A 27078-nucleotide genomic window follows, 5' to 3' on the forward strand; every position below is an offset into this window, starting at 1 on the left:
GTGAGCAGACCGAGACCTGCACGGAGTTCAAACGAGTTCAAACAAAGCTCTTCCACAAAGGGACCTCCCCGCTCTCAAACAGCCCGAATAAAATCTACTTATTTTTAAGAACGCCGTCCGCTTTGGTTCTCTCCATCCGAGAACGAAAGATTGATCTCAAAAAATGTGATCATATGGTCCTTGGAGTTCGGTGGAGCCCGTCAGACAGTCCGCATGCCAATTATTAAAATACAAAAAGAAAAGTAAAAGTAATATGTGTCAAATAAGAGAACAATAGAAGTGTCTGGCTGCTGCCTATAGCTCTAAAAACGAAATCTGCCCTGATGTGTTCTCCCCCTGCATACCCTACTCTCTTAGCTTCAGTCCGATTCCACTCACATATATTGTTTTCAAGTTAAAATTATGAGGGGTGTTTCATTTATTCATCTTTCAAAGTTTTATTTTAATGATGAATGAATGTTTTCTTGTTATACTGAATATTATGGAATGGTATTAGTATATCAGACAACCAGAGTAGACTACTTTGCCCAAACTCTGGCCAACTGATCAAAGTAAACTGAATGTTATTTGATTGCAACAGAAAAAGCCTTTCTAACCATATTATGATAATCCACACTTGTGTTATCTGCACTGAGCTCTAGATTTTCAGTTCTAATTTAATTATTATTCAATTGAAAAGGAATAAATGAACGCATAAGAATCAAGAAATAAAATAACAAAGTTCTAGAAACAGTTGAAAACAAAGTGACTGAGCGAATAAGCACAAAAGATTAAGAGAAAAAAGATTTCATAATAGCTGTAATAATAGCAGAATGTGGATTAGTGTGTTATCCATCTTTACCCTCTAGCTCCCTTGAACCACTTCCATTAGTATCATCCAGCAGGTATAACAGCAAACCTCAAGCCCCTAGTGAGCAATGGTGGGGCATTCGCTCGCTCACATACTTACATAAACTGCAGTCCGAATTAGTGTGAATTTCAATTTTAGTGGCGAGGGGGCAGCAGATGTGGTCTTTGGCCCACTGCCCTCAAGCCTAAAACTCTCCAAAAACATTCTGATGGTAGGGCATGTGAATTAAAAGCAAGCTGTGCATGTCTGTTGGTGTATATGTTGGTTACCTTTATACGTTTCGGCAATACGCTGTCCATAATTGCTATCTAGTTCCAGGTGTGTGTGAGATAGGGTGAGAGATGGGAAAAATAAATCTTTTTTGTTCATTTGTAAATCCACTTTGAACATTTGAAAATGCACTTAAATGTCCACGTGGGCACATATCCACTCCCACACACATCAACGTTAAGGTTCGGCTAATTTGGTAGAACCAGTGCTTTATAGAGATCATATCGAACTGACTCAGGGAGGGAAATCACTTTGTATTTCTACTTATATTGTGTTTCATTATTGTGGTCTACTTTTGCGTAAATGTGCATTCTGCGCCCAAAATGTTCACACGCACATGCTTCAACTTAAACTCACTTACATACTATAATATACAAACAAACAATTACACACGTGCACATATGAACACGCACGCTAATGGTGTTAGGTGAGATCAGAGAGAGAGAGAGAGAGAGAGAGAGAGAGAGAGAGAGAGAGAGAGAGAGAGAGAGAGAGAGAGAGAGAGAGAGAGAGAGAGAGAGAGAGAGAGAGAGAGAGAGAGAGGCAGAGAGCGAAACAGTGGGAGTGAGCTGACCAGAGAGAGTTGGATCGCAAGCGTCGCCAGGCTGAGAGGCGGGACAGTGCCAAGGGAAAGCGTAGAGAGAGGGAGAGAGAGAGAGAGAGATCGCAATCTGCCCAAGTCAGTACAGTTGATATCTCCGGGGGGCACGCAGACAGGGGGCAAAGGGGGGAGCAGCCATTTCCAAAACTTGGAAGACCATGGAAAGGACATTCTCGGAGCACATTGCTCGGAGCCCTGCGTTCGCGTTCACTGGGAGAATGGCCAAGAGTGAACGGGACCCGTGTCTGTTCTTTTTGATGTAAAACATTTCGAGAAAACTTCTCGAGACTCGGGCAGTCTTCCCAGGGAAATAATCTGCCCTCCCTCCCGGGCGGTCAAAGGATCGTGCGTGTGACAATGGGGTGCAAAATGTGGAACAGCAGACCACAGATGACCTGAATCTCCTCTGGATCACCCCGGTTCTCGGCTCCCCGTCATGCCCCAGTCCAACCCCGGTGTCCGTACCCAGCGCACCGCGGAGCCGCGCGGAGGACCGCAGAGTGACCGTCGGTCAAGATGCGGACGTCCCGCTCAGGTCTTTAGTGTGCGTGCTGTCGTTCTGATCTTGGATTATGTACAATAGCAGGACTTGAGAATCAAGGTAAGAAAAAACGTCAAAAACTAAATGGGGGGGAAAAGATGGAGATTTATGTGACGCATAATTTAGCATTTTATTTGGGGGGGGGTTCAATTCATTCGGAACCTATTTTGATAGTATTGCGTTGCAATTATTAACCTACAATTCATTTATTTGATGAATTACCCCCCCCCCCCCCCTCCCCCCCTCTCCAGATTTCATTTCCAGCGCATAGCGCAGCGAGAACGAGACATTCACCAGAGTTAGAGACGCGTTCCGGTGCGTTTTTGCGTGTTCCTTAAAACAACGGTGATATATCCTCATAGTTACCGCCGTCCCCCGTTGTAAAAAAAAATATATAAATTCAATTAGGCTCTACCGAAATAAATCAATACATAGATGAAAATATTCTGAACAATCTGTTTACTTCTGATTACTTTATTGAACGAACAGGGGCGCATTTGTGTTCCAAATCCCTATGCTGACTGATGATGGGCGATGTCCAATGTCCGCAATCAGGGCTACACAATCCAACGGTTTACACTGGAAGTCTGAGGGATTACATAACTATTGAACACTCTCAAACACGATCGATGTTATCCGTGTGGTGAGGCTACTGGATGGGGGACGGTCGCCAAGTGGCACTTCCTTCCCACCTCGAAACCACAGGAGAATAAGATGGATAAATGAACACCGTCACACATAACTAATCATAGTTGCTATAGCCCCCCCACCCCCCCATGTATGCTGAGTCCTAACGCCCAACACGTTTCCTTTGTTCGAGTCCCCTGACCTTGTGTCTCTTCTTACTCCAAGTGTCCAGCATCGATCTTACTTTCCTCGGGCCTATCTCTGTTGACAGGCTGCGTTCATCACCGTCAAGTGCGTTTGCCCAGGTAGCGGTTCAGCATGGCTATTATGCCTTTACAAACTAAAGCAAACGTAGCTTTGATACAAATTTAATGAATAAATAATAAAAAACAATTTTGTAGGAATTGGTCGCGTTGACAATTTGTTTGCGCGTGTTTCACCAGGCGACCCCCCTCCCGCGCATCAAGGTGCATGTTTCTATTTTGTGTGCGTGTGTGCGTGTGTGCGTGTGTGTGTGTGTGTGTGTGTGTGTGTGTGTGTGTGTGTGTGTGTGTGTGTGTGTGTGTGTGTGTGTGTGTGTGTGTGTGTGTATGCGTGTGTGTGTGTGTGTGTGTGTGTGTGTGTGTGTGTGTGTGTGTGTGTGTGTGTGTGTGTGTGTGTGTGCGCGTCTGTGTGTGTGTGTGTGTGTGTGTGTGTGCGTATGTGTCTGCGTATGTGTGCGTGTGTGTGCGCGCGCTCGTGTGTGTGACTGTGTGCATAGAGAGAAAGAGAGTCAAATACTTTGTGTCTGAGAGAAAATATAGCCTTTGCACACGTGTGTGCTGCGCCAGCCTACCAAGAGCAGATACCCTCTCCTTTCCCCCTCACCTCTATTTGCCCATTTATTTATTCATCCCAGTGAGTGAGCCGTGATAGGGGACCTGTTTGTCAGTGTATGTGCCTTAGGACTAAAGCAGTCTCTCCATCTTCCATGCCATAACCTTCTAAAGAGGGGGGACAGATTGAGTCGTTTACATCATTTTCTATGCATAAGATATCCCATGCTTATTCTTAGTTTTATCATTCTTTATCACAACCAGGATCCTTTTTTATATGTCAAATTCATGTTAGTATGTGCATTCTGGGGCTATCTGTGACAGTCTGCCTCTCTCAATTGGTTCCACAATATTTGCTTGTGATCATTGTTGTTGTCAGTTTTTTTATTTATTTTTACGCATCATCATTTTGACTGTAATTTTATTGACAGCAAAACCATGTCCACAATAGCCATTGCAATATGCCTCGCTGCCCGCTGTATGTCTTAGCCAAGGAGTATGTAACAACCGCGTTAGTCATTTGTATGCGCAGTGCTCAGCATTTCCAATTTCCAATGCCTCGCTTTGCATCTGTGCAGTCCGAAGGGACGAATTCCTTTGCGGTTTTCTTGGAAGACAGCTTACATTTAGAGGGAAACTAAACCCACTGATTTTTCCCCTTATTCTCATTTTACAACAGGTTTGAGGATCCAAATGTCAAGCCCGAGGAAGGCTGCATCTTACTGGGCCCGGCCGTGTGTAACATAGAAAAACAGACCCCAGCTGGGAGGAGGCCGACTGCTCCAGGATCGCATCAACCACCTATCATGCACTGCACTGTTATATCTCAATTTTGCCCGTACAGAAACAAACTCTGACCAAGATGCTGATAGAAAGCGTGATGTGATCAGCTCGACACCTTATTCCTGACCCAAGTATGGAGCGAGGCTGGGGAAGATAATCCTGACGTCTAATGCAGCCGGGGCTCTGTTGTTGTTAGCCTAAGGATGACTCACAAACTTTTTTTCTGCACCAGCCAGAAGTTCAGAAAACGTGAACCCACTGGATTTTCCGTTTTTCTGCCCATTTTTATTTCCTGCGTTTCTGTTTGGATTTGATTTCTTTGCAATTTTACCGATTTCTTTGAAATGGAGATACAGTGGCGTCTATGGAATAAGGACTGGGCCTCCTCACTACGGCCATGGATACCCATACTTCTCGGCCTGCACCTACAGTTTTCCCGGGCGTCCAACTGCCCTGAGGAATGCCGCTGTGATCGTACTTTTGTTTACTGCAATGAGAGGAGCCTGACCTCTGTGCCCTTTGGTATCGGCGAAGGTTACAAGACACTCTATCTTCACAATAACCAAATAAATAATGCCGGGTTCCCCTTGGAGCTCCACCACGTGGCTTCCGTGGAGACTGTGTATCTCTATGGCAACCAGTTGGATGAGTTTCCCATCAACTTGCCCAAAAATGTCAGAGTACTCCACCTCCAAGAGAATAACATTCAGACAATCTCCAGGGCAGCCTTGGCTCAGCTTTTATGGCTGGAAGAGCTGCATCTGGACGATAACTCTATATCCACCGTAGGGGTGGAGGAAGGTGCGTTCCGCGAGGCTCTGAGTCTAAAGATGCTCTTTCTCACCAAGAACCACCTGAGCAGCGTGCCCATTGGTCTCCCAGAGGACCTGAAGGAGCTGCGATTGGACGAGAATCGCATTGCTGTCATCGTTGAGGAGGCCTTTAGGAATGTCACCCGCTTGGAGCGTCTCCTCTTGGACGGAAACCTGTTGACGGACGAGGGGATTGCGCCAGGGACCTTTCAGGATCTGGTCACCCTCAGGGAGCTGTCCCTTGCTCGCAACTCACTCACCTACCCGCCACCGTTTCTCCCAGGGGAGGTGCTGGTGAAGCTGAACTTTCAGGAGAACCAGATAAATATCATCCCTGTAGGGGCCTTTGCAGGCTTGCACAAGCTGGAGAAGCTGGATATTTCCAGCAACCAGCTGCAGTCACTAACGCAGGGGGTCTTTGACAGCCTTGTTAGTCTACGACAGCTCACGGTGCGCAACAATCTCTGGCTGTGCGACTGCAGCATCCAATGGGTGGTATCGTGGCTGAAGTCCTTGCCCGGATCCCTTAATGTGCGGGGCTTCATGTGCCAAAAGCCAGAGAAGGTCCGTGGCATGGTGATAAGGGAGCTGAGTGGAGAGCTGCTTCAGTGTCCGATGACAACCACCACACCGACGTTAACCTCTCCTCCTCCCGCCACGTCAGGGGGCTCAGTCGGGCCGCTACCCGCCTCCTCCACCCCAGACGCCCACTTAGTGTCCCAGGACCGCACCCCACCCACCAGGCGCCCCCTGTCCCCCACACTCACTTCCTATCTACCAGTCTATCCAACCAGACAGGGTGGAACAAGAACTAAGCGGCCACTAGATCCCAAAAGGGAGAGTCTGCAGGTCACATTTACTATTCTCAATGGCTCCGCGATTCACGTGAACTGGGTGGCCGCTTTTCCGGTCACCGCCTACAAGGTGACCTGGGCCCGGATGGGCCCCAGCCTGACGGGGGACACCGTCCGGGAGAGGATGGTGGGCGGAGACCACCGGGGCATTCGATTACCTAACCTGGAGCCAAAGTCCACGTATCGGATCTGTGTCATCCCTCTGGACGCGTTCAATAACTACCGGCCCAAAGACGATACCAAGTGCACGGAGGTCGCCACGACAACGGCCACTTTGGGTCCGAACAACAAGGGGCCCGTGGGGCCCGAACAGGCCACACAGCCAGACCCAAGTTCACCTTTCTTGCTAGCGGGGCTGATTGGAGGGGCTGTGATCGTGGTGCTGGTGCTGCTGCTCAGCATCTTCTGCTGGCACATGCACAAGAAAAGCCGATCCAAATCCTCCGCCGATTGGAAATACAACAGAGGCCGGAGAAAAGACGACTATTGTGAAGCGGGCACCAAGAAGGATAATTCTATCCTGGAAATGACTGAGACCAGCTTCCAGATAGTGTCCCTCAACAATGAGCAGCTCCTCAAGGGAGATTTCCGCATACAGCCTATTTACACCCCTAATGGGGGCACAGGCTTCCGAGACTGCCCCCTGGGGAACAATAGCACAGTGTACTGCAAGAACAATGTTCAGGACGCAGACCTATGTCACACATGATGGTTGGGAAAGCATCAGAAGCCTTTATATTGATGACTTCCCGTATTATGAAAGACGCTGTACAGTATGATTATTAATTTCACAAACCCCTGTGTCTTCAAAAATATGTAATTTATACACTTGGCTGGACAATACCTGTTTTAATTCAGCTGTACCTTTTATATACCTTAGTAAAACTGGATTTATAAATTATTATGTTATGAGGTTGTTTTGGTTTTCGTGCTGACAGACATGTACAATTCAGATTATTTCTTAGTCTTTCAGTTTAGTTCTTTCATCAATGATCTTCAAACCATGGCGATTTCTGAGCTTAACATATGCAGTATTCTGTAACTGTTATATATTATTGAGCTTACATAGCGCAGAGCACAGAAAGGCAGGTTTAATGAGAGAAATATTGAGGAATTCAAAAAAGAGAGAAAGGTGAGAGGTACGCACAAGTCAGCCACAAGAGGGCATGTTTTTATGTGGTGCCTAAAAGTGAATTTAACCAACAATCCACCACCTGACTCGTTTTTTGTAATCTGCATTTGTTTAACACACTTTAAAGAATCCTCTCTGCTTGCAGGTGAAATGCGGTCTAGGTGTGTTGCACACATCTAGATAGTTGGGGCAACCGCATTATGAATGAGAAAAGTGGTGTCATGTATTGACATGACACCACTTTTTGTATTATTGTTTGGAGAAGACAATGCAGACCATAGTATTCCCTCTTTTTAAATACTTATCATGCAATCCATCAGAGATGGAGGGGCATTGTTACCTGTTGGAGAATGTATTAAAACAAGCACATCTGCCATGTCCGGTCAAATACATTTGAAACGACTGTCATTTTTGTTCAGCAAATGTTATGGCTATAACATATATATATATATACATATATACATAGACATATATGTGCCTTGAAAGGATTAGCTTACAATGTCTTTTGAATCCATGTTTTTGCACATAAGTGTACTGTACATACGTTCAATTGAATTGGTGTTGAGAAAAGTTGTTTTGTTGCTTAATGATTATTTATTTACCTCATCATTACACATTTATTCTAATAAGTATAGAGAAAAGTAGCGTGTTCATTCTCATTTCGGATTTGGGACCCTAGATTTTCGAAGAGGGGACTCAAATGGTTCACAGCATGTGTACCCTGAATTACTGCTCCTTATTGTTGTGGGTCTTATCGGAATTGTTACCAAAGTTACCCAAATGGTAGTTGTGCATGAACCTGCTGATTAATGGCCATTGTATGCAGCAATGTTATACGTTAGCAAATTATTTCAATAGGAAGAAAAAGTTTGAAACAAATACTGATTATTTGCAGCTAATAACAATGTTCATCAATTACTTTCGACATTCATCTGCCATTTTATTCTAATTATGAAAATGTTCCCAGGGCTTCAATGTGGAATTTTGCAAAGTGAGAGATTTGGTTAAAAATTGGAACTTAAGTCAATACCACTTGGCTTACTGCATGCTTTCTTCAAATTACTTCATAATTTACCCAAGATATTTGGACATTTTTGATAATCCATCCACAAATAATTCCACTTGTGTTTTGAATATGAAATTGTAGACAATATGAAAAAGGGCTCCTGCATCTATAACACAAACAAAATACTTTCCAGATCAAGTTTCAAAGATTGAAGGCATATGTTCAGCATCGTTCCAAAAGTGTTGCCCAAGTAACGAGTGTTACTTGCCAAAATATATATCAGGACAGAACACTAAATTGACTTATTAATGAATCCATGACCTAAACCACAAAAGAGATATATTTGTATGTCTTTCCTGTAAGCTCTCATAATGGAATATGCTGTGCTCCACTAGAAAAACGCAGTGTGCTTAATGTTCCTGACAGGGACACTCATCTTCCTCTTGTACATTGTAAAAGCAATCATTGTCTTCAAACTATAATTTTTAGTGGGTGGTTGGAGGAAGGCTCCTCTATAAAACATATTGACTTTGTCCTGGTCATTATTATGGCCAGCTCAAAAGAAATTGCATTAGTTGACTGCAAGAAAATGTCTGCGTACAAACACACACACATGCAAACAAACACACACACACACACACACACACACACACACACACACACACACACACACACACACACACACACACACACACACACACACACCCCAACACGTACACAAACACAAGGGCACACTGAACACACAGGCACACATACACACACTGCACTCACAAATGCAAACACACAAATCCACTACACACACACACACACGCTCGGATAAGCGCAGCAGAGATATTGATCTCCAGGTTCTACTGGATTATGAAAAATGGCTCCAACCTTTAATGAAGTTTCACCTGAGATGGACGTTATGCTTGAATGAATTAAAGGGAAAATGTGTGCGTTGGGGAAATCAGGAGCAAAGTGTACTCTGCTTCAGCTGGCTTGTCCTCACACCACATCGATAGAATCGCTCACATGGGATTAAGCTGAAATGATTTATGCATTCTGTGATGAATGGTTTCGCATCGGAGGGAAGCTGTTTGGTGACAGCCATAGATTGGAGATTTGTTTCAGCGCTACTATTGCTAATCCTGCGTGCCAATCAGATACCCCAGTGCCGCACTGAATGATCATTTGTGTCAGAAATAGGAGAAGGGGAATCATGCATGGTTGGGCTACACTAAAATGTATGAGGACCGGACTTGTCATATTCTGTGGCAGTATTCTTAACAGATTAACCGTGTAGCATCGCTGTTTGCATACAAACATGAGACATCATTCCTCTGCAGAGACTGGGTATTCTAAGTTACGTTGTTGTTATTATTCCTTTGGTCAGTTTATTTTATTGTTTAAATAAAAACACCAATCTGTTGGTGTACACAAATATATAAAAAATATTCATCCTCAAAGGAAATAATATATAGAAAAATAAAAAAAAGGTGTCGCAGTTTCAAATAACATCAATGTCGCATTAGAGAATTAATTCCTCATAACTTTTACCAGAATAGGCCATGTCACACAAAGACTCTCTCTCTCTCTCTCTCTCTCTCTCTCTCTCTCTCTCTCTCTCTCTCTCTCTCTCTCTCTCTCTCTCTCTCTCTCTCTCTCTCTCTCTCTCTCTCTCTCTCTCTCTCTCTCTCTCTCTCTCTCCCTCCCTCCCTCCCTCTCTCTCTCTCTCTCTCTCTCTGCCCTTTGTTTCAGTTGTGTAAGTCTGTGTGTGTGCGTGATTGAGTGTGTGTGTGTGCGTGCATGTGTGTGTGTGGGGGTCCATGCGACTTCACACCGATGTGAATCACACTGCACATGGTGGACAAAAGGTTAGTTATAGGAGATGGCCTCTCTGGCTCACAGGAGTGTGTCCTATTACCCCCCAACATATTGGACTGGTGGGCCACATTATTCACACCACTGGCCCCCACCCAACCACCTCAGCACTCTTTCACCCTAATTGCCAATATTGCAGACCGTGCATAATGACAAACTAAACTCTGTCTTCAGGAGAGAGGCGGGGCCAGAGACAGCGTAGGAGAGCAATCTTCTCTGTCAATGTACATCCAAGAAAAGTTGTTCAAGAACCATCCAACCCTCCTTAATTATCAGTTACATAGAAGGGCTGTGGACTGGTCAATCCATAGCAATCGTACTTAAAATAAGAAATATATGGACTCATATGTATGGCCCTCTGGGTTAAACGCATGCTATTTGCATGAGTTACGTGTTATTGGCTGTTTTGGATCGATCAAATCCGACGGCTTGGATGAATTGGAACGAGTGGGAGTGACTTGTGTAAGAGGGTGAAAGCCTGAACAGCAATACAGAAATAAAAGGGCCAATAAGAAGTCAGAAGGATCCCATTTAAAAAATATAATGAGTAGCGATTCTGGGACAGCTCAAACAGGCTGGTCGGTTTTCCTTTAAATTCCGTCTGTGTTTTTCGAAGACGCAACAACTGCCTCTTAAACGTACTGTTGGCCTCCTTGAAATACTGTATATTAGACTGTACTAGTGCTCCATACGTTTTTCTGTAACAAACTGTGTAATCGGCTGTTTTTTGGAGCCAGTGATGAAGCTAATGTATCGGGCTGACCGTTAACGAGCCCGTATTAGCAGTACACACATTGCGTTGTCAGACACTCCCTTACAGACACACAGGCTGAATTAATTAATGTGTCTGGGGTGAAGACCTTACAACGAGTTCTGCTTCCCAACTCGATAAGACCTTGCCGTTTGTCGTCCATGTATTCTGGAGCTGTACAGTCGTCCCTGGATTACAGACCATGCATTTTAATTGGTCGGTCTGAAACGGGGTTAATGATGTAGTGCTGCATGTCCACCGGCACCTATTGATTTAGAATTGCAATTTGTAATTCTGAATCAACCAAGAGAGACACATCCAAAACACACACACACACACACACACACACACACACACACACACACACACACACACACACACACACACACACACACACACACACACACACAAACACGCAGATGTCTAATAGATAAGTCACAAAATTATTTCTATTTTTTTTACATCAGAGCCTGATGTTTAACTCTTTCTGAGCTGCATCAGGATTTCCGTTGAGCTGAGCGGTATGCCCCAGATCACTCCAGCACCGCCACCAATACCACTCCCAACACCGTCTCACATTCCCAGGCATAATAGCTCCCTGAAAGCCTTTTTCTCTTTTCTTTTTTCTCCCTTAACGACTCGCGCGTGGAGCCCTGGGACAGATCCTCACAACTTAGCCTATTGACAGCGAAGAGAGGGATGTCTATGGCCCTCCTGGCATCGTCAATAGACACGCTGATTGCTTGCTAACTAGGTTTCTGGGAGAGAGGAGACGCTAGCTTTGCACTAGCGACGGCTCGCGCAGTGGCTTTCAAGGCAACCACACAGTGTATTGTGTATTATTTGGAGCGTGTTTGTGTTGCCTATGATGACAAATGTGATTATGTTTTCTTTCCCTATGGTCCACCATCACCATACTGGAAACTGTTTAGGTCGTATAAAATGTTACTTTGCGTTTAGAAAAGGACTGATGCATAATGATTATAGCCAACCGGAAATGCCCACTTTCCTCAATATCTTTTATTAACTACATAGCTCTTCCGTGATCATTGCACATGAGGAAGAATGCATCTGGGTGGGCGCGAGCGGTTGCCATACCTACCACAAATTGTATTATTATACATTATAATATCCTGACAATGCGCTCCATCAGTCAAATTTTACAAGAAAGTGATCTATATTCAGCACTATGGCGGTGGCGCTGCATGGGGTTCAATCATCCAAAGCAGAAGACCAGTTGTGTCAGCATCCCCTAGGGCAGCCCACCTGATATCACCCACGTCATCGAAGCAACTGCCCTCCTCTTATTCATCCAAAATCATACCGACTCTCTCTGTCTAGTTTGCAGCCTGTCCATCTGCATGTGTGCTTGCAGATGCCTGTTTTTCTGTCCAGAGAAAGAGATTCTGTCCCCAGTTCAACGACACAGAGAGCCAGTGTCCTTGTTAACGGCCCGTCTCTTCCCCCTCCAGCACCCCACCCCCCCCCCACCCCCCCCCCCCCTCACACGCACATGCACGCATGCAAGCCCATACACTTCACCCCCTGCATATCATTCATCACTGCTCTCAGGTTTTAATGAGAAACCTTTCCAGAGGGAGAGTCATTTAGATTCAATCAATACTCAATGAAGATATTAGAGCATGTGGTATTTCTCCGTCTGCGATGCTATTAGTCGAACGCGTTGCAAGATGCTTCATGTACGAAAGGGATCAGATTCGTTCACTTAGGTAAGTAAAAAGATAAAGAGTTTGCCAAATTGAATTCATCAGCAAATATGTATTGCATTAAGGCAAGGATAAATCTATATGTATCCAGGCTTCCACATAGTTACATAAAATACGATTTAGAAAATATATGTAAAATACCTACTAGTTGTTTCGAATGGATAAAGGTTTTATATGCCTTTTCTGCTATAATGTTAGATGCAAAAGAAGCCGAACCAAGTGTGTTAAGAAGTTATTTAGCCCCTTCATAATCCACCTGATCCAGTCATCTGCATGGAGTGCCAAAAGCCCCCAAATACAACAGCAGGGGATCCATTTAATTGACGACTGCAGTCTTATGCATTTATTAGCTTCAAACTGTATGCGAGGAATTCAGTGTTGGTAGTGTGCCTTGAAACAGCCCCATCGCTGCAGGCCAAGATAAGGAATAAAAGGATAAGAGATGGGAGATAAAGAGAGAGAGAGAGAGAGAGAGAGAGAGAGAGAGAGAGAGAGAGAGAGAGAGAGAGAGAGAGAGAGAGAGAGAGAGAGAGAGAGAGAGAGAGAGAGAGAGAGAGAGAGGGAGAGAGGGAGAGAGAGAGAGAGAGAGATCTCATCTCCGTTGAGCTGTTTGGGGGAAACAACGGAAGATGGCTGATCTAATATTAAGCAAACTTTAGTTCTGGTTTGATGCTTACCGGCTACCACTAGGGGCCATCACTTGGGGATCTTACCATGGAACTTTGCTGGCAATAGGACGTTTACTTTAACTGCTCTTAAAGTGCCTCTGTCCCACAGAACCGGGTATTCTTGGTTATAAATGTGTTGGTATACCTTCTTTGAACTTGATCTTGTTCCGTCATTATGAAAACATGTTTCAAATCGTATGATTTTGCCCCCTCTCCACCAATCAGTTTGTGAACATTCTACTCTATTCCAAACTGAGATCACCGAGAGGAACGCCATGGTGTCAGGTACATCATCGCTCATACTCAACGGCAGGTACTAACTGAAAAGAAACAAAACAATCACAAAGTCTGTAACCCCTTTCCCTGGGACTCTCGGCCGAAAATCCATTTAAATCTCATAGTGCACAACCGGGTTGAAACTTCACTTACACTATAAGTGATTCTACCACCACCACCTGGTAACAAAATTCATGTTGTTCCCTTGCCGGATTGTAATGCCCCTGTTATTATTATTACTGCTGTTAGTTGTTAGTGGGGCCAGGCCTGGCACCCACACAGCTTGAGTTGACAGAGCAAGGTACTTCAAATTGCAAAGGGACACATAAACACGTCAATAAGACATACTGCGGCGAGTCAGCCAACTAATCATTATGAATAGGCATGCACATCTGCATGTGCACTTGTGTGCAGCAAAAATAATGGTGTACCATAACAGTGTATCAAAATATGTCATATTTTTTTATTTTTGCCTAAACAATTGCTGTTGTGAGGTGTGCGTCGGCGGTGTAAACAAATCACACAGTAAATCAAAATGATTCTAATCGACATACTGCAGCAGCTGAAGCGAGACAAATTCCACCAGAGGAGAAAGACTGGCCTTCACCTCCCCCTGGGGGAGGTCAGAGCCTTTGGATCGCAGCGGCGCAAGGATGGTTCTGCTTTTATTTTTGAAGTGCTGATTTTATCATTTTTCATTCATGTTTAGAGTTTTTCTCTTGACAATCATTAGTGTTCTGAACACAAAACCATGCGCATTGCAAACCGAGAACAGCCTCAGCCAAGATTTTTAACGATTTTGCTGGTACTTTATTTTATCAAATGACTCAGTTCCATTGAGCAACACTATGCTGTCTGTACCAAGGTCCCTGGTGGTGCTCACACGCTCAAGTTCAACTTTGATTTTATTATTTGGCCGTGTTGGATGATTATTCTGCACATTATACAGTAGATTACTCTAAATATTTGATGCTGAGGTACAGAGTTTATCAAGGGAAGTGTGTGTGTGTGTGTGTGTGTGTGTGTGTGTGTGTGTGTGTGTGTGTGTGTGTGTGTGTGTGTGTGTGTGTGTGTGTGTGTGTGTGTGTGTGTGTGTATCCGCTGTGTGTGTGTGTGTGTGTGTGTGTGTGTGTGTGTGTGTGTGTGTGTGTGTGTGTGTGTGTGTGTGTGTGTGTGATGGCAGTCCTTGATAAGCACAAGAACAAAGTGAAAAAGCAAAGGCTTTCTCTTTAAACGGAGCTAAGGACTCCCTGGGAATAACACGGGCGTACATAGCGAGCGCTGCGATTACCTTGTCATACAAGCTCCATGCGGGTCGGCTTATCAGCCAGCAGGCGCCGAGCGGGGGGGTCCCAGCGCATGCATACATTCATGTCTCACCTTGTGTGCATAACAACAGCGCTGGTCCCAATGACGCCGTGACCTTTAGTATTCCCTCCGGCCCCCATAAGAGCAGCCACAAAAATGCCAATCCTGCAGATTTAAAGATGAATCACGCCGTCTACCACCCGGACACTGATTTATATGCCTACACAAAAGTGTCTCCAACAACCTGAACTGTTTTGCGTATTATGCCGGTATAAATGTCTGTCCCTTATGGCCCCCGTTGTACATCACTGGAAGGAGGGATCGCCCCCACTGCGTACCTTCTCATGGGTTCTTTCTTTCTTTATAAGAAAGGAAGGGTTACAGGATGTCGTGAATCATGGCCTCCGAAGCCTTTTCAGACTGAAACTGGGATATAAAATTGTTTCTATCACTTTATATAATAATAACCATAAACAATTGAATCATCACAGGCTAACAGAGTTAGACATTTAACACGCGTGAAAATGTGTGACATCTGCCAATAAAAAGTAGCGTGAGCCAGTATACTGTGCAATACCAGCCCTTTTTGACAGTATTGAGTTGCAGAAAGGCATTGGCTTCGGTATCGCTGTCGGGGCTGGAATCAACCAACGCGTTGTCTTTTGTGTTGAAAACATCAAATCGACATACAGCCTATTTTGTGAGATCCTTTTCTTGAGATTGTTACAGAGCAGTTTGACGATTGATAAACATTTAAATGGAACGGTTTTCATATGAAAAATAGCAAACAAGGCACTTGTGTTGTCCATTTGATTTAACTTGAAGACAAAGAAAAATGTTAAACCAGGCGCTGAAGACAGATGCAGCCGTTTTTTCGTCTGATGAATTGTACTGGATGTTTAGCCACGGCGGTGGTGAAACTAATTATTTTGCAAAAACTTGGACTTCCAAAACAAAAATCAATATGACTTTATCAATCAAAGACAAGTGATCACATAACCCGCGGGTGAAGTGTTTGCTTCTATTTTGACCCTAGGCTAAAGTGAAACAGTTGTAGAGAATGTGTGTTGCTTCAAGCTGGCGGCTGGCCGTCACTTCACATCGCCACGCTACGTCGCTCCTCCTCGCGATAACAGTGGTGCCCCATCTGATTGACAATGTCACGCGGTGACAAACAGAACTAATATTGTCTCATTCTCCCCCTCTTGTTTGGCATGGAGCACCGAGGCCTGTCAAAACAAACCGAGTGCGGATTTACACAGCCTAGCGCCAGCCTACTCCTTTGCCATGGGACCCGGTACATTTGCATGTAGTGAAGGTCAATTATTTCGGCCTCGTCTCTCTATACACAGAATATGACTCACCGGAGGTTGTGAATGATTTACTCTTTAATTCTGTGCTGAGATCCTTGGTTCCGGATTAGATCCAGGGGATGAAGGTAGACTGAGGCGGCTCCCTCTGGAAGAACGTGTGCGCCGACAAACTACAACGTGCACTGATCTGGGCTGCATGTTCCACAGTCCATTGCAAAGGCATAGTTACTGCATACAAATGTCCACAAATGAACTACAATTTTCTCAAACTAGTTGATTATTGTTTTTGAGTAATGGTTTATTTGAGACAGTTTTATATACTTTTTAGCTAATGCTCAAAACCTGTAATGGAAAAGTGTCAATGGGTGACATTTATTGGATTTTAACATCGGGAAGCCAGACCCTCCAATATAGTTTGACCCACAATGCAACTCTAAACAAATATACAAAAAATATTTATCTATTTATTTATGCTGGCCAGATTTGGATAAAATAACATTTAGCCATAGGCATATGGAGTAAATCATCAAGACATCTTCCTTGCCTTAGTTAGCCATTGTTGTTTTGTGAATACTATTTGTATGCTTTACAAACATTCTTTCGACCAAGGCTTCCAAGTTATTTATTATCAATATGTTTTGCTATATATTTGCTAGCTGCCAGCGCATGCTATTCTATCAAGTGATTGCTTCCCTTCTGCCCTGGATGTTAAATGTATATATTTAATACCTTTGAGCTTTGACAGACTTGGTTGGGCCAAAGCCAAATTTAAACAAGCTTGATGGGATGGACTGCAGATGATAAACAGGCCATTGTAGGTGGCATTGACGACATAGCAAAGTCCCTGGAACATTAAAAATGTCAATTTTTCAAAAAAAATTCCCTGCATAGTCAGCGACAATGAGGCCACCGGATATTCATTAACAATATTATGCAAATGTCCAATTGCAGCGCCAGAAATTTGTAATCTCGATAATGTAGATGGCTGTATTTTACACCGTGTCAGGAACACCGAGAGACAGCTAAAGACCAAAAAAAGGAGCCATGGCTTAAGGAGCCATCCTTGGGATCTCGTCTTAGAATACATTTATCAATCAAATTTTGCGCTGGTGCCTCACGTGTGTCATAATGAACCAAATAGACCAGTTGCCAACCTAAAAGAAACGCTTGCTCCTGCCAAATAACCCAACAAAGGGAACCAGAACCCAGTGTGTGCAGTGTGAAAGTCATCTCAAGGTAGGATAGCGCCCCCCGTCCCCGCTCGCTGGCTCTTTGTGTTTAATTCCTGATGATGGCGGTGATACGGTGGCGTGATGATTACCTCGGCCCGCCGGGCGCCTATTGTCCTGTTTGCTCGTGGCGCCCATCTCCTTGGCAAACCAATCGTCGCTGATGAATATTTAAAGCTTGTGCAAACCGAAATAGACTGGCGGGTCGACGGGAAAGCAGGGGGGGGGGGGGGGGTTATATGAGGAGGTGTGTCTGCACAACATCGGCCCCGTTGGATTCCTGGATTGGCCTCAACAACAACAACAACAACAACAACAACAACAACTCCCACAGCCCGGTGGCCGCGGTGGCTGAACAACACCCGGTCCACCGCTAAAGGTTACCTTGGGTAGGGGTGGAGGGCGCGCCGGGCCTCAGACGCTGATAAAGCATTGATTTTTATTCACACCTATATGCGGCATGCTTGCCGCTGGAAGGCCGGGGCATGCGCGTTGCGTCGCCTCGCCCCTGGAGAGGAGGGCCTCTCGCTCTGTCAAGCTGTCAGCGCTCACGTCTTTATCGACGGTTCTGGAGGCGCTGGCGGTGCCCCCCCCACAGGGGCCCGCAACAGAGAGAGAGCGAGCGAGCGAGGGAGAGAGAATGGGGTTAGCGGTGAATTAAGGATGTGGCACCTTGTTTGTGAAATGCACTTTGTTTTTCTCAAAAGCCTGTGCTGGTGTCAGGAGGCATTACTACTAACTTGTCAATCTTACTCCCCTTCTTGCCCACTCTCTCACTCTCTCTCTCTCAATTTGTGTATGTCTCTCTCTCTCTCTCTCTCTCTCTCTCTCGATTTTTGTATGTCTCTCTCTCTCTCTCTCTCTCTCTCTCTCTCTCTCTCTCTCTCTCTCTCTCTCTCTCTCTCTCTCGATTTGTGTATGTCTCTCTCTCTCTCACTCTCAAAAATTATATTCAAATTCAAAAAGAATCTGTGTGTGTGTCCCTCTCTCTCTCTCACTCTCACTCTTTCGCTCTCTCCCTGTGTGTGTGTGTGTGTGTGTGTGTGTGTGTGTGTGTGTGTGTGTGTGTGTGTGTGTGTGTGTGTGTGTGTGTGCGTGCGTGCGTGCGTGCGTGCGTGCGTGCGTGCGTGCGTGCGTGCGTGCGTGCGTGCGTGCGTGCGTGCGTGCGTGCGTGCGTGCGTGCGTGCGTGCGTGCGTGTGTGTTGTGTGTGTGTCAATCTCTCTGTTTTTGTCTCTCTGTCTATCAAGATTCAAAAAGCTTTATTGGCATGGGAAATTTACATTTACAATGTCATTGCTATTGCTATTGCACACTTTCTTGCTCTCTCTGTGAGACATTTTCCTATTCAGAGACTTGGCCAGACGGACGAAGGCGCTGCCGCTTCTCAAAGTCGATACGCCGCGGGGTGCTGTGACCAGGGGAAGACTTTTGATGTACTTACTTAGGTGTCCTAATCCCCAGCACTAGGGTCCTACTAGTTATATCCACGGACATATGGTCTAATCACGAGATTGAGGGGAGGAGAGGATTGTCCTACTTAAAAGTGGCCTCATTTCATCTGGATAACAGAGTGTTGTTGTTTTTTCAGTGTGAAGGAAAAAAGGTTAATCCACATGGAGGCCCACTTATTTGGTCAGGTATACACATTGTCGGTTTTTATCTCGGGGCGATTGCTTTTACATGTTATGTTCCATAATTTCCTCCATGGTTGCCATTGTCATGGCAATTTCCTTAAGAGATATAGAGTCTAGGAGGGATACTTCTAAATGCAAAAAAGCAATTACAATTAACCTATTTGATGTATACATCCTCTCTAGCAGTCCAGAATACAGTTAGACAGAGCTATTTAAAGTTTCACATCCTCCCCACAATGTCTATGTAAATAATCACATCGTGTAATGTTTACCCAAGACACAGAGTTGCCTGTGTTCTCATCAAGCAGAAGAGTGCATATGGGGATGCCTTCTCCTATGTGACCGGTTCACCCTAGCACAAAGGTTAACATTTAGATGACACTAGGAAAAGGTAGGGTAGCTAAACAACATAAGGAATAGGAAACAAAGCTTTAGTTAGTTACAAGGAAACAACAGATGGATTTTTCTTCCAGATAATTCCAATACAATATGTAGTGTGAAACCAACATTGTAGGAACCAGAAACATATGACAAATACATTAGTAGATAGACCTGAACGATAGCTTTACCAGTGGCCAGGCAACTACTTGTGAGCACTTTCAGTTTAATCCTTATTGAAAGCCAAGGCCTTAATCAAGACGTCAGGCACAGATAAGACCCTGAGCAAAACATTTCCTCTAGCAAGGCATCAATGCCAGGTCCTGGGAGAAACGATCTACATTTGCATAATCATAATTTATATTATAATTACTAAGAAAAGCAAAGGACAACGGGTCAAAAATGTTATATCGTCGAGATGCCAATAGGAAGGGATTTAAATGTCAATCACAGCCGTTATAGTAACATGCCCTTAATTAAACCTTTGTATGCTGGCTGCCAGGCGCACGCACAAAGCGCACATCAGGGCGTTTGTCTTAGACAATAACACAGCTGGCCCATGGGATGATGTCAAAATGTATGCTGTTATCTGCACTGCGCTGTCCGTCTGAACCTGAACCCGTGAGATAAGTATTGCCGTGTATCTCAGAGTACGCTGCCAGGGTGATCTTCAGGCAAAATGGCAAAACAATGTCATGCGACAGCTGGACGGATACTCTGCCTGGAGACCCTCAGAGAGCTGCAGTTAATGTATGAAATCAGAGACCCCCGAGATGGCCCCTCGGAGAACTCACTCGAAGGACAGACTTTTATTTTTTTTAATTGTGGCTCTAGATACAATTTCAGAGTGGTCGACACGGCAGACGAGTATAGAAGGGGGCAGTGTTTTAAAGGCTAACCCAACATGATGTCCGCTCCCTCAGCGCTCTCTCCCTCCCGCCCTACGTTCCTCTCTCTCCTTGAGAAGGTTGCATTTCACACATGGGATTGACAGGCAAGATGGAACCCTCGATCAGGGACGATATTTTCTGACAGAAATTAGCCCCGCGAGGGTGCTAAAATCGAAATAATGTCAGACAGCGGCAGGCCAATCCACTGGGGAAGTACAGTCTCGTTGTTAGGGCGTTTGACTCCCAGCTGAATGTTCTGGGTTCAAACCCTCTGGCGACTAACCTGGAGGCATCCTTGATCAAGACTCCTCGAACCCTTCCAGTTCCTTCAGGAGATCTCCAGGTATCTGAATAGCACTGTGATTGACTTTGGTTCAAAGCAGCAGCTAAATATCTTTATAAGAAGTTGGACACAGATATTCTCAAAGCACATTTCAATCACGAATGGCTGACGAACAGCTATGGGATTTCTAACTAATTAAACTAAAATAATAGTACTAAAATCGTCTCTACAAGAAACTTTAAGTCAAGAAACGGTAGTTATGTATGATTGTGAGATTATGTGCATAATAAGATGGATATAGCGTATAATTATAGCTGACCAGAAGGTGATGTCTGTCTATGAGTGGGGAAAAGTGCATTGTTTTAGATGCAATGGCCAGTATTCTGTGCACTGCAGGGTTAAGTTCCCTTTACATTTCATTCTGCAGGGCTCATGCCGACAGATTCCTCGGAAAAATGTCCAGTTTCTCAAACACAAACACATGAATAGTTCTTGAGAAGGAACACACAAACATATTCTTAGGTTAGGTAAGAAATTCCTCAATGAAGGAAGTTGTTGGATCCCAGCGGGATCAACACAAGCCACAAATCTGTATGACTGTAACCCATGAACGAGTAGCATGTGAACAAAGCACAATGAATATAGAAAGTTTATTGCTTAATTATTTGATTAATTTTTTTAACATAAGGGGTTAACATAAGTCCTTCACAAGCGATAATTTATTAAACCTGGGTGTTTTCTTTTTTTCCCTTCTTTTTCCCAGGATAATATCAATAACAAAACACTCTCGACTATGCCTAACTCAAGGCAACACTGGGTGTTCACAAACAAGATGGATGCTGCCAATGTTGAGACTTCTTTGGCTGCTTGGCAATGATTCTGTCAACTCAAGGAAAGATGTCTACTCAAGGAGCAGGGTGACACTTCAACCCCCCCCCCCCCACCCCCCCCTCCTCAAGACACATGGCCTCTCGAGAAGGGCACTCCGGCGGGGCAAAGCCTCCCTGGAGAGAGAGAGAGAGAGAGAGAGAGAGAGAGAGAGAGAGAGAGAGAGAGAGAGAGAGAGAGAGAGAGAAAATGAAATATGGATTGACCAAATCTATTTCCTGTCAGCGCACCTTTACAGAGTAAGATATCAAAGCAAGGGCGGCCCCTCGGCACAGCCTCGTAATGGCTCGTTCCTCCTGCGAGGGCCACGGCCACTCAGAATACCGCTTGTCACTCGCCCCCCCCCCCATCGTTCACCCCATCGGTCCGCATCGGGCAGTCGCTAAAAGAGGGTTTGATCACCGAAACATTTTTGGAGGCAGAGCGTCTAAAAATAATTTGTGGGGGGACGAGTGCTGAGAAGGTCAATGGGAATAGCGTTGATGCGTTTCAGCGTGTGTGCGTGTTTGTGCGTGAGGATGACAGAATTTGAAACGAGTGAGCATTTATCTGTTTGCCTTTCCCGGGGCCCATGGTCCCCTGGTGTACATTAGCAGCCAAGTGGACTGGGGACTTTGTCATCTGTGACACGGGCAATATTTCAAACCTCGATTAGAGAGTTCTGAACAAACTTTGTCTCGCTTTGGAAAGAAATACACAAACCAGAATTGGAAACGACCCTTTGTATAAAACTACAGTGTACTTGCCAGAAAATAGTGTTAACATTGCTGTATTAACTTCTTTATTGATGACAATTTCTGTGACAATAACAATTCCAGTTAATTGTAATTGTCACAGAAACCTGTGCCTGTCCGTCATCTCTTCTTACACCCAACATAACAAACACCTTGGACAGTTTTGCACCTTCATTAAGAACGATTAGAGGTTATTGACGTTCGTGGCAAGGCATTTGGCAGAGCCAGACTCTCACGTTTCCACTCTGACTGCCTACAGACTTACCTCCTCTGCATATCTCTACATTTCCCCTGACCAGCCCATTGATATTCATGCGGCTCTCGCCACTGACTGGGCATAATCGTTGCCTTGGTCTAATAACCGTCTCTACTCAGACTCCCCGTTCTAACACCCCCATCCCACCCACCACCTTTCTCTCTGTGCTGCCAAGGCCCTGCTTAGTAGAGGAAAGGCAAGGCTTAAAAATACTAGTTTTTTGTAACTTTTTTACTCAAATGCTGTCTGGATTTACAATTTTTACAGACTGATTCAGTATCCTTCCTATCGTTTACTTTCCTGCATTCATATGCGAGTACAAAAACCAGGAGCAACACAAGCCCCCGATCATATAAGCAAATGCGATTGTAACAGAACAAAGGGCTAACTGGTAGTTAAAGTCCAAGGACCAAATAGAGAAATAGTTGCATCAACAAAACTCAATGTTCCACATTATGTTAAATGGTTTCTTTACAAAGTAATTAGGTTTCGATTGGTTACCTTTGAAACGTAGTGCCTCAATAAACAGTCTCTAGAGTACTTTTATTTTCGAGACCTAATATAATATCGGTATAATTAAATGGTCAATGAGACACTTTTAGCAGAGCACTTAAAGGCCATAGTCAGACAAAGTCGTGTCTGTCTTGCAATGACGGATTAACCGCCTACCTGTGGTGGCGTAGACTTCTAGTGATGAACACATGAAAAACAACCGCTTTCAATCTAACCTCTGAGGTGCCCTGTTGCTTTGACCAACAGAATCCACCGTAAGTCATTTCAACGATTACATTTCCTAAGCAACAGGGAAGCAGGAGTAGGCCCATACATTCCGTAGACTCCAATCTGTCACGCTGTTAGCCAAGGATAAAAAACAATGGCTAAGCTAATTGTTGAGGATGGGAGGATTCAGCAGAACAAAGAAAGAAAATCCAAGATAAGCAACGGCATGCTGCGATTCTGCTAGGCGAGACAAACAACACACTTGTAAGCAGAAGATAAGCATTGTTGCTTTCCCTGAATTATGCTGTCCTTGTCGTCTAAGTATAGGATACAAGCAGTTCTTCAGCTATCGCAACATGAACGAAACAAATAGGTCTCTAAAGACCTTGTGACTGAATCACAGTGACATCTTTCTTCAAGTACTTTGACACCGATGCAAATTGAAGTACTGATGTATGAATTCTGGGGTCACAAACTCAGTTGAAAAAGTACCATGGATTTTGATGCTTTGCAAAGAGTAAGAAAAAAACCTGCACATGTGATTTACTGCTATGTCTGTTCGCCTGTGTTTCAGTTCATGGCCTGTGATTAGGCTGTTTCTCCCACAGAGAGGAACAAACCTTTATTTCTCTCAGAATTGTTGATCTTGAGAGTTGTCACCACAGAGTTAATTTCCCAAGGGCCAAGTGCATATAAATTGCATGCCACTGAACACAAGTAATAGCCAGGGTCGCTGAGATATGTTCTCAACACCAGCTTCCAAGAGGTGTGCGCGAGTGTGCCATTTGCAAATAGAGAGAGAGAGAGAGAGAGAGAGAGAGAGAGAGAGAGAGAGAGAGAGAGAGAGAGAGAGAGAGAGAGAGAGAGAGAGAGAGAGAGAGAATTTCTGTTATTCAGTGTTACTTTCGTCTTGTTATTTTGCAATCAGAAACAACCTCTTGGCAATCTATTTGTTATTAGCCCAATATCTTTCAAGTGTTTGGTTGATATTTCGTGTTAATCAAAACGTTTGAGAAGGGTTAGGATTGCATGTGGTTGACATCAAAGCTTGTTAGTAGTAATGCAGGCCCTTACCAATTAATTTTACAAATATATAATTATTAAATATAATATTATACAAATTCATTGGATTAAGTGCACCCAATGGTCGAACAAGATAAATGGAAACATACAAAAAAACATCCAAGTCAATGGCCATCATCCATCATGATGGAAATTAATACTATGTATAAGTATATTATTATTGTTATATTTTTACTAGAGTTTTCACGCTCGCTCAACCTCTAGTTGTAATTAACATTATTAAATAGCTTTTCAGGGCTGATAAGTGCATTGACATTTAAAAATGCAAGGCAACTACTATTGGTTAGTTAAAAATAATATTAATCATTGAGATTACACATCTCTTCCAGTGTCCTGGCCAAGACAGGCAGTAGTAGCCTACAGTCACACATAGCATACACACAAAACATAAGGAAAATAAAACAACTTAAACAGTCCGCAGGGGGGAGGGGCATATCAATATCGCAAGACATTTCGGGAGGCTCAAGGAGGAGAGTAAAGTGTAGTCTTGTGGTGGACTCTACAGACATAATTCGCCATAGCCTACTGTGTTATTTAGCCTGCCTGTTTCGTTGTGTTATAGGGACACTGTCTCTTTAAGATCAAGTCACTTGTGTGTTGATATGACAGTCGGCGCGATGTTTGAATTTAGTTTTTATATTACAAAGTGAACGACCTTCCATTGCTTGTTGAGGTGAGAAATGGTCTCTTCCCTTATTTTATCGCAATTTATATAAGTCTATAGACAGAACGTCTTACCTGGAAGAGTTTGTCGATGGCGGAGCCGTTATGTTTAAAAACATAACGTCTTACCTGGGCGTGTTTGTGCGCGTGCTTGTGTGAGTGTGTGTGTGTGTGTGTGTGTGTGTGTGTGTGTGTGTGTGTGTGTGTGTGTGTGTGTGTGTGTGTGTGTGTGTGTGTGTGTGTGTGTGTGTGTGTGTGTGTGTGCGTGGTGTATGCGCATGTGTGTGCGTTTCCGTGTATGTTCGTGCCGAGCATGTGTGTGCTTACGGCGTATATATGCCTTCACGCTTGGCACATGCGCACTTGAGTAACTTGGGTAACTGGTGCGACAGGCCTGCAATTATCTGTTAGCGTTGAGATGCCTTTATGGTTTAGTCTCAGGTCCGGTTTGCAAGCTGTGGAAGAAACAAACTGTATTCATGCTTTGTGTATCTGAATAAACGTTGAATTGCTGAGTGAAAACTGCCTTCTGTCACCATGTTCCCAGGTCTGATATGCTCACAGAGACAATTCTAATCCAAAGAACGCAGCCACATTAGCGTGTAACAACTGTACATCATAAGATAAATATACATCCTATGCCAAATAGTAATTCAAGGGTCCACAGCTGACGTTTTCAACCAAAAACTCATGGACTTTATAGTTCCTTAATAATGCAAAATAGCAAATTGGATTTTTCTTGACTCCTTCATATAATTAGAGTATTGAAGGGGAGGGGGCCCATATGCTGCTATTCATAATTCATGGTCTTTTGATAGAAGTGGCCCTCGTGAGATGCTGTAATGTGCGACGTGAAATGAATCACGTGCCCTCATTCGCCCTCGTGCACTGCAATCCTGTATTTATAGCGTGGACTGACTGCGTCGGCTGATCACCAGTGTTGGCCGTCATATCGTCCAATCCTCCACGTTCATTTTATTTTCCTTATCATGAACCCGACTGACCTGAATCAAATGCCAGCGCAGGACCTCAATTGAATTATTTCAACCGCGCCCCCCCCCCGCCCCCGCCCTCCCCCCATCCTGATCTGTAGCGCATGCATGCATGCGTCATGTAATTACAGTTGCCTGTTTATATGAGGAAGATGAACTTGTGCCGTGTCGAATATTATGGTAGAACGTGCGTCAGGGCGAGAAGGTGCCATCCATCGTGAGGGCTAAGCAGCGGGGCTGTGTGTCCAGTGTCTAATCCCCAGCGCTGGGCCGTGATTGATATCAAGGCCCCTGCGCCCTTCTGTGTCCATGGGGCGCTTTATTCCTCGGCTGCACCATAATTCCCCTGCACGCCAAAATGTGCCATCCATCACAGGGGTCACTAATTTCCCCATGGATATAATAGTCTTTTTCTTTCCAGAAATAAACTGCTTTTTCTGTTTTCCATCTCTTTCTTTCTTTCTCTCTGTCTATCTCGCTCGCTAGCTCTTTGCCTCTCACTCCTTCCTCACTCTCTCTCTTTCATTCCCATACACAATACACACGTCATTTTAAATCTGACACATGCACAGACACATGGGCATACAACATTAGAAAACCTAAATTCAAATACACACACACAAATACACAAATACACACACGTTAACACACTCTCACACATGGCCAGTCATTGATTGGCATGTCAAGACCAGTCCAGGGTAGCAGTATGTTGGGTGTTTTTTTGCCTTGCTGGCTGTAAGAACAAACTCTTAGCGCAACAACAAAAGGCCACGATTCATAGCTTGTCTGGAAGAGCATGGCATGTACACAAATCTTGTAAATAAAGCTTTGTTACTGTCCAGGGCCTGGCCTACTTCTGCTCCCCATGCCAGGGTGCCCTTTAGTGCGGGCTATATAAAGGCCAGGTTGATTAGGACATTCTTTACCTTGTTTTGCGGCACCTGCGACCAAACTGACAAGTGGCCGAGAGTGAGTGAGTGTGTGTGTGTGTGTGTGTGTGTGTGTGTGTGTGTGTGTGTGTGTGTGTGTGTGTGTGTGTGTGTGTGTGTGTGTGTGTGTGTGTGTGTGTGTGTGTGTGTGTGTGTGTGTGCAAAACTGTGTGTCAGATGCTAATGAAGGCAATTATGCTC

The 27078-nt window shown here is 44.4% G+C and overlaps 1 protein-coding gene across 1 annotated transcript; it reads left to right on the forward strand.

Annotated features, from left to right (window-relative positions):
- Positions 1-1645: 1645 nt before the first annotated feature.
- On the forward strand, positions 1646-8824 carry si:dkey-87k14.1 (leucine-rich repeat transmembrane protein FLRT2). Its single transcript, XM_060051850.1, has 2 exons — positions 1646-2322; positions 4384-8824. Exon 2 carries the CDS (start codon positions 4832-4834, stop codon positions 6860-6862), a length of 2031 nt encoding a protein of 676 aa, XP_059907833.1. The 5' UTR covers positions 1646-2322; positions 4384-4831; the 3' UTR covers positions 6863-8824.
- The last annotated feature ends 18254 nt before the right edge of the window (positions 8825-27078 follow it).

The sequence above is a fragment of the Gadus macrocephalus genome, chromosome 5 (genome assembly GCF_031168955.1).
Source record: "Gadus macrocephalus chromosome 5, ASM3116895v1".
Taxonomy (NCBI): Eukaryota; Metazoa; Chordata; class Actinopteri; order Gadiformes; family Gadidae; genus Gadus; species Gadus macrocephalus.

Excerpts from the sequence above, each read along its gene's own strand:
- si:dkey-87k14.1 (XM_060051850.1), top strand. The coding sequence starts at position 4,832 with ATGGAGATACAGTGGCGTCTATGGAATAAGGACTGGGCCTCCTCACTA.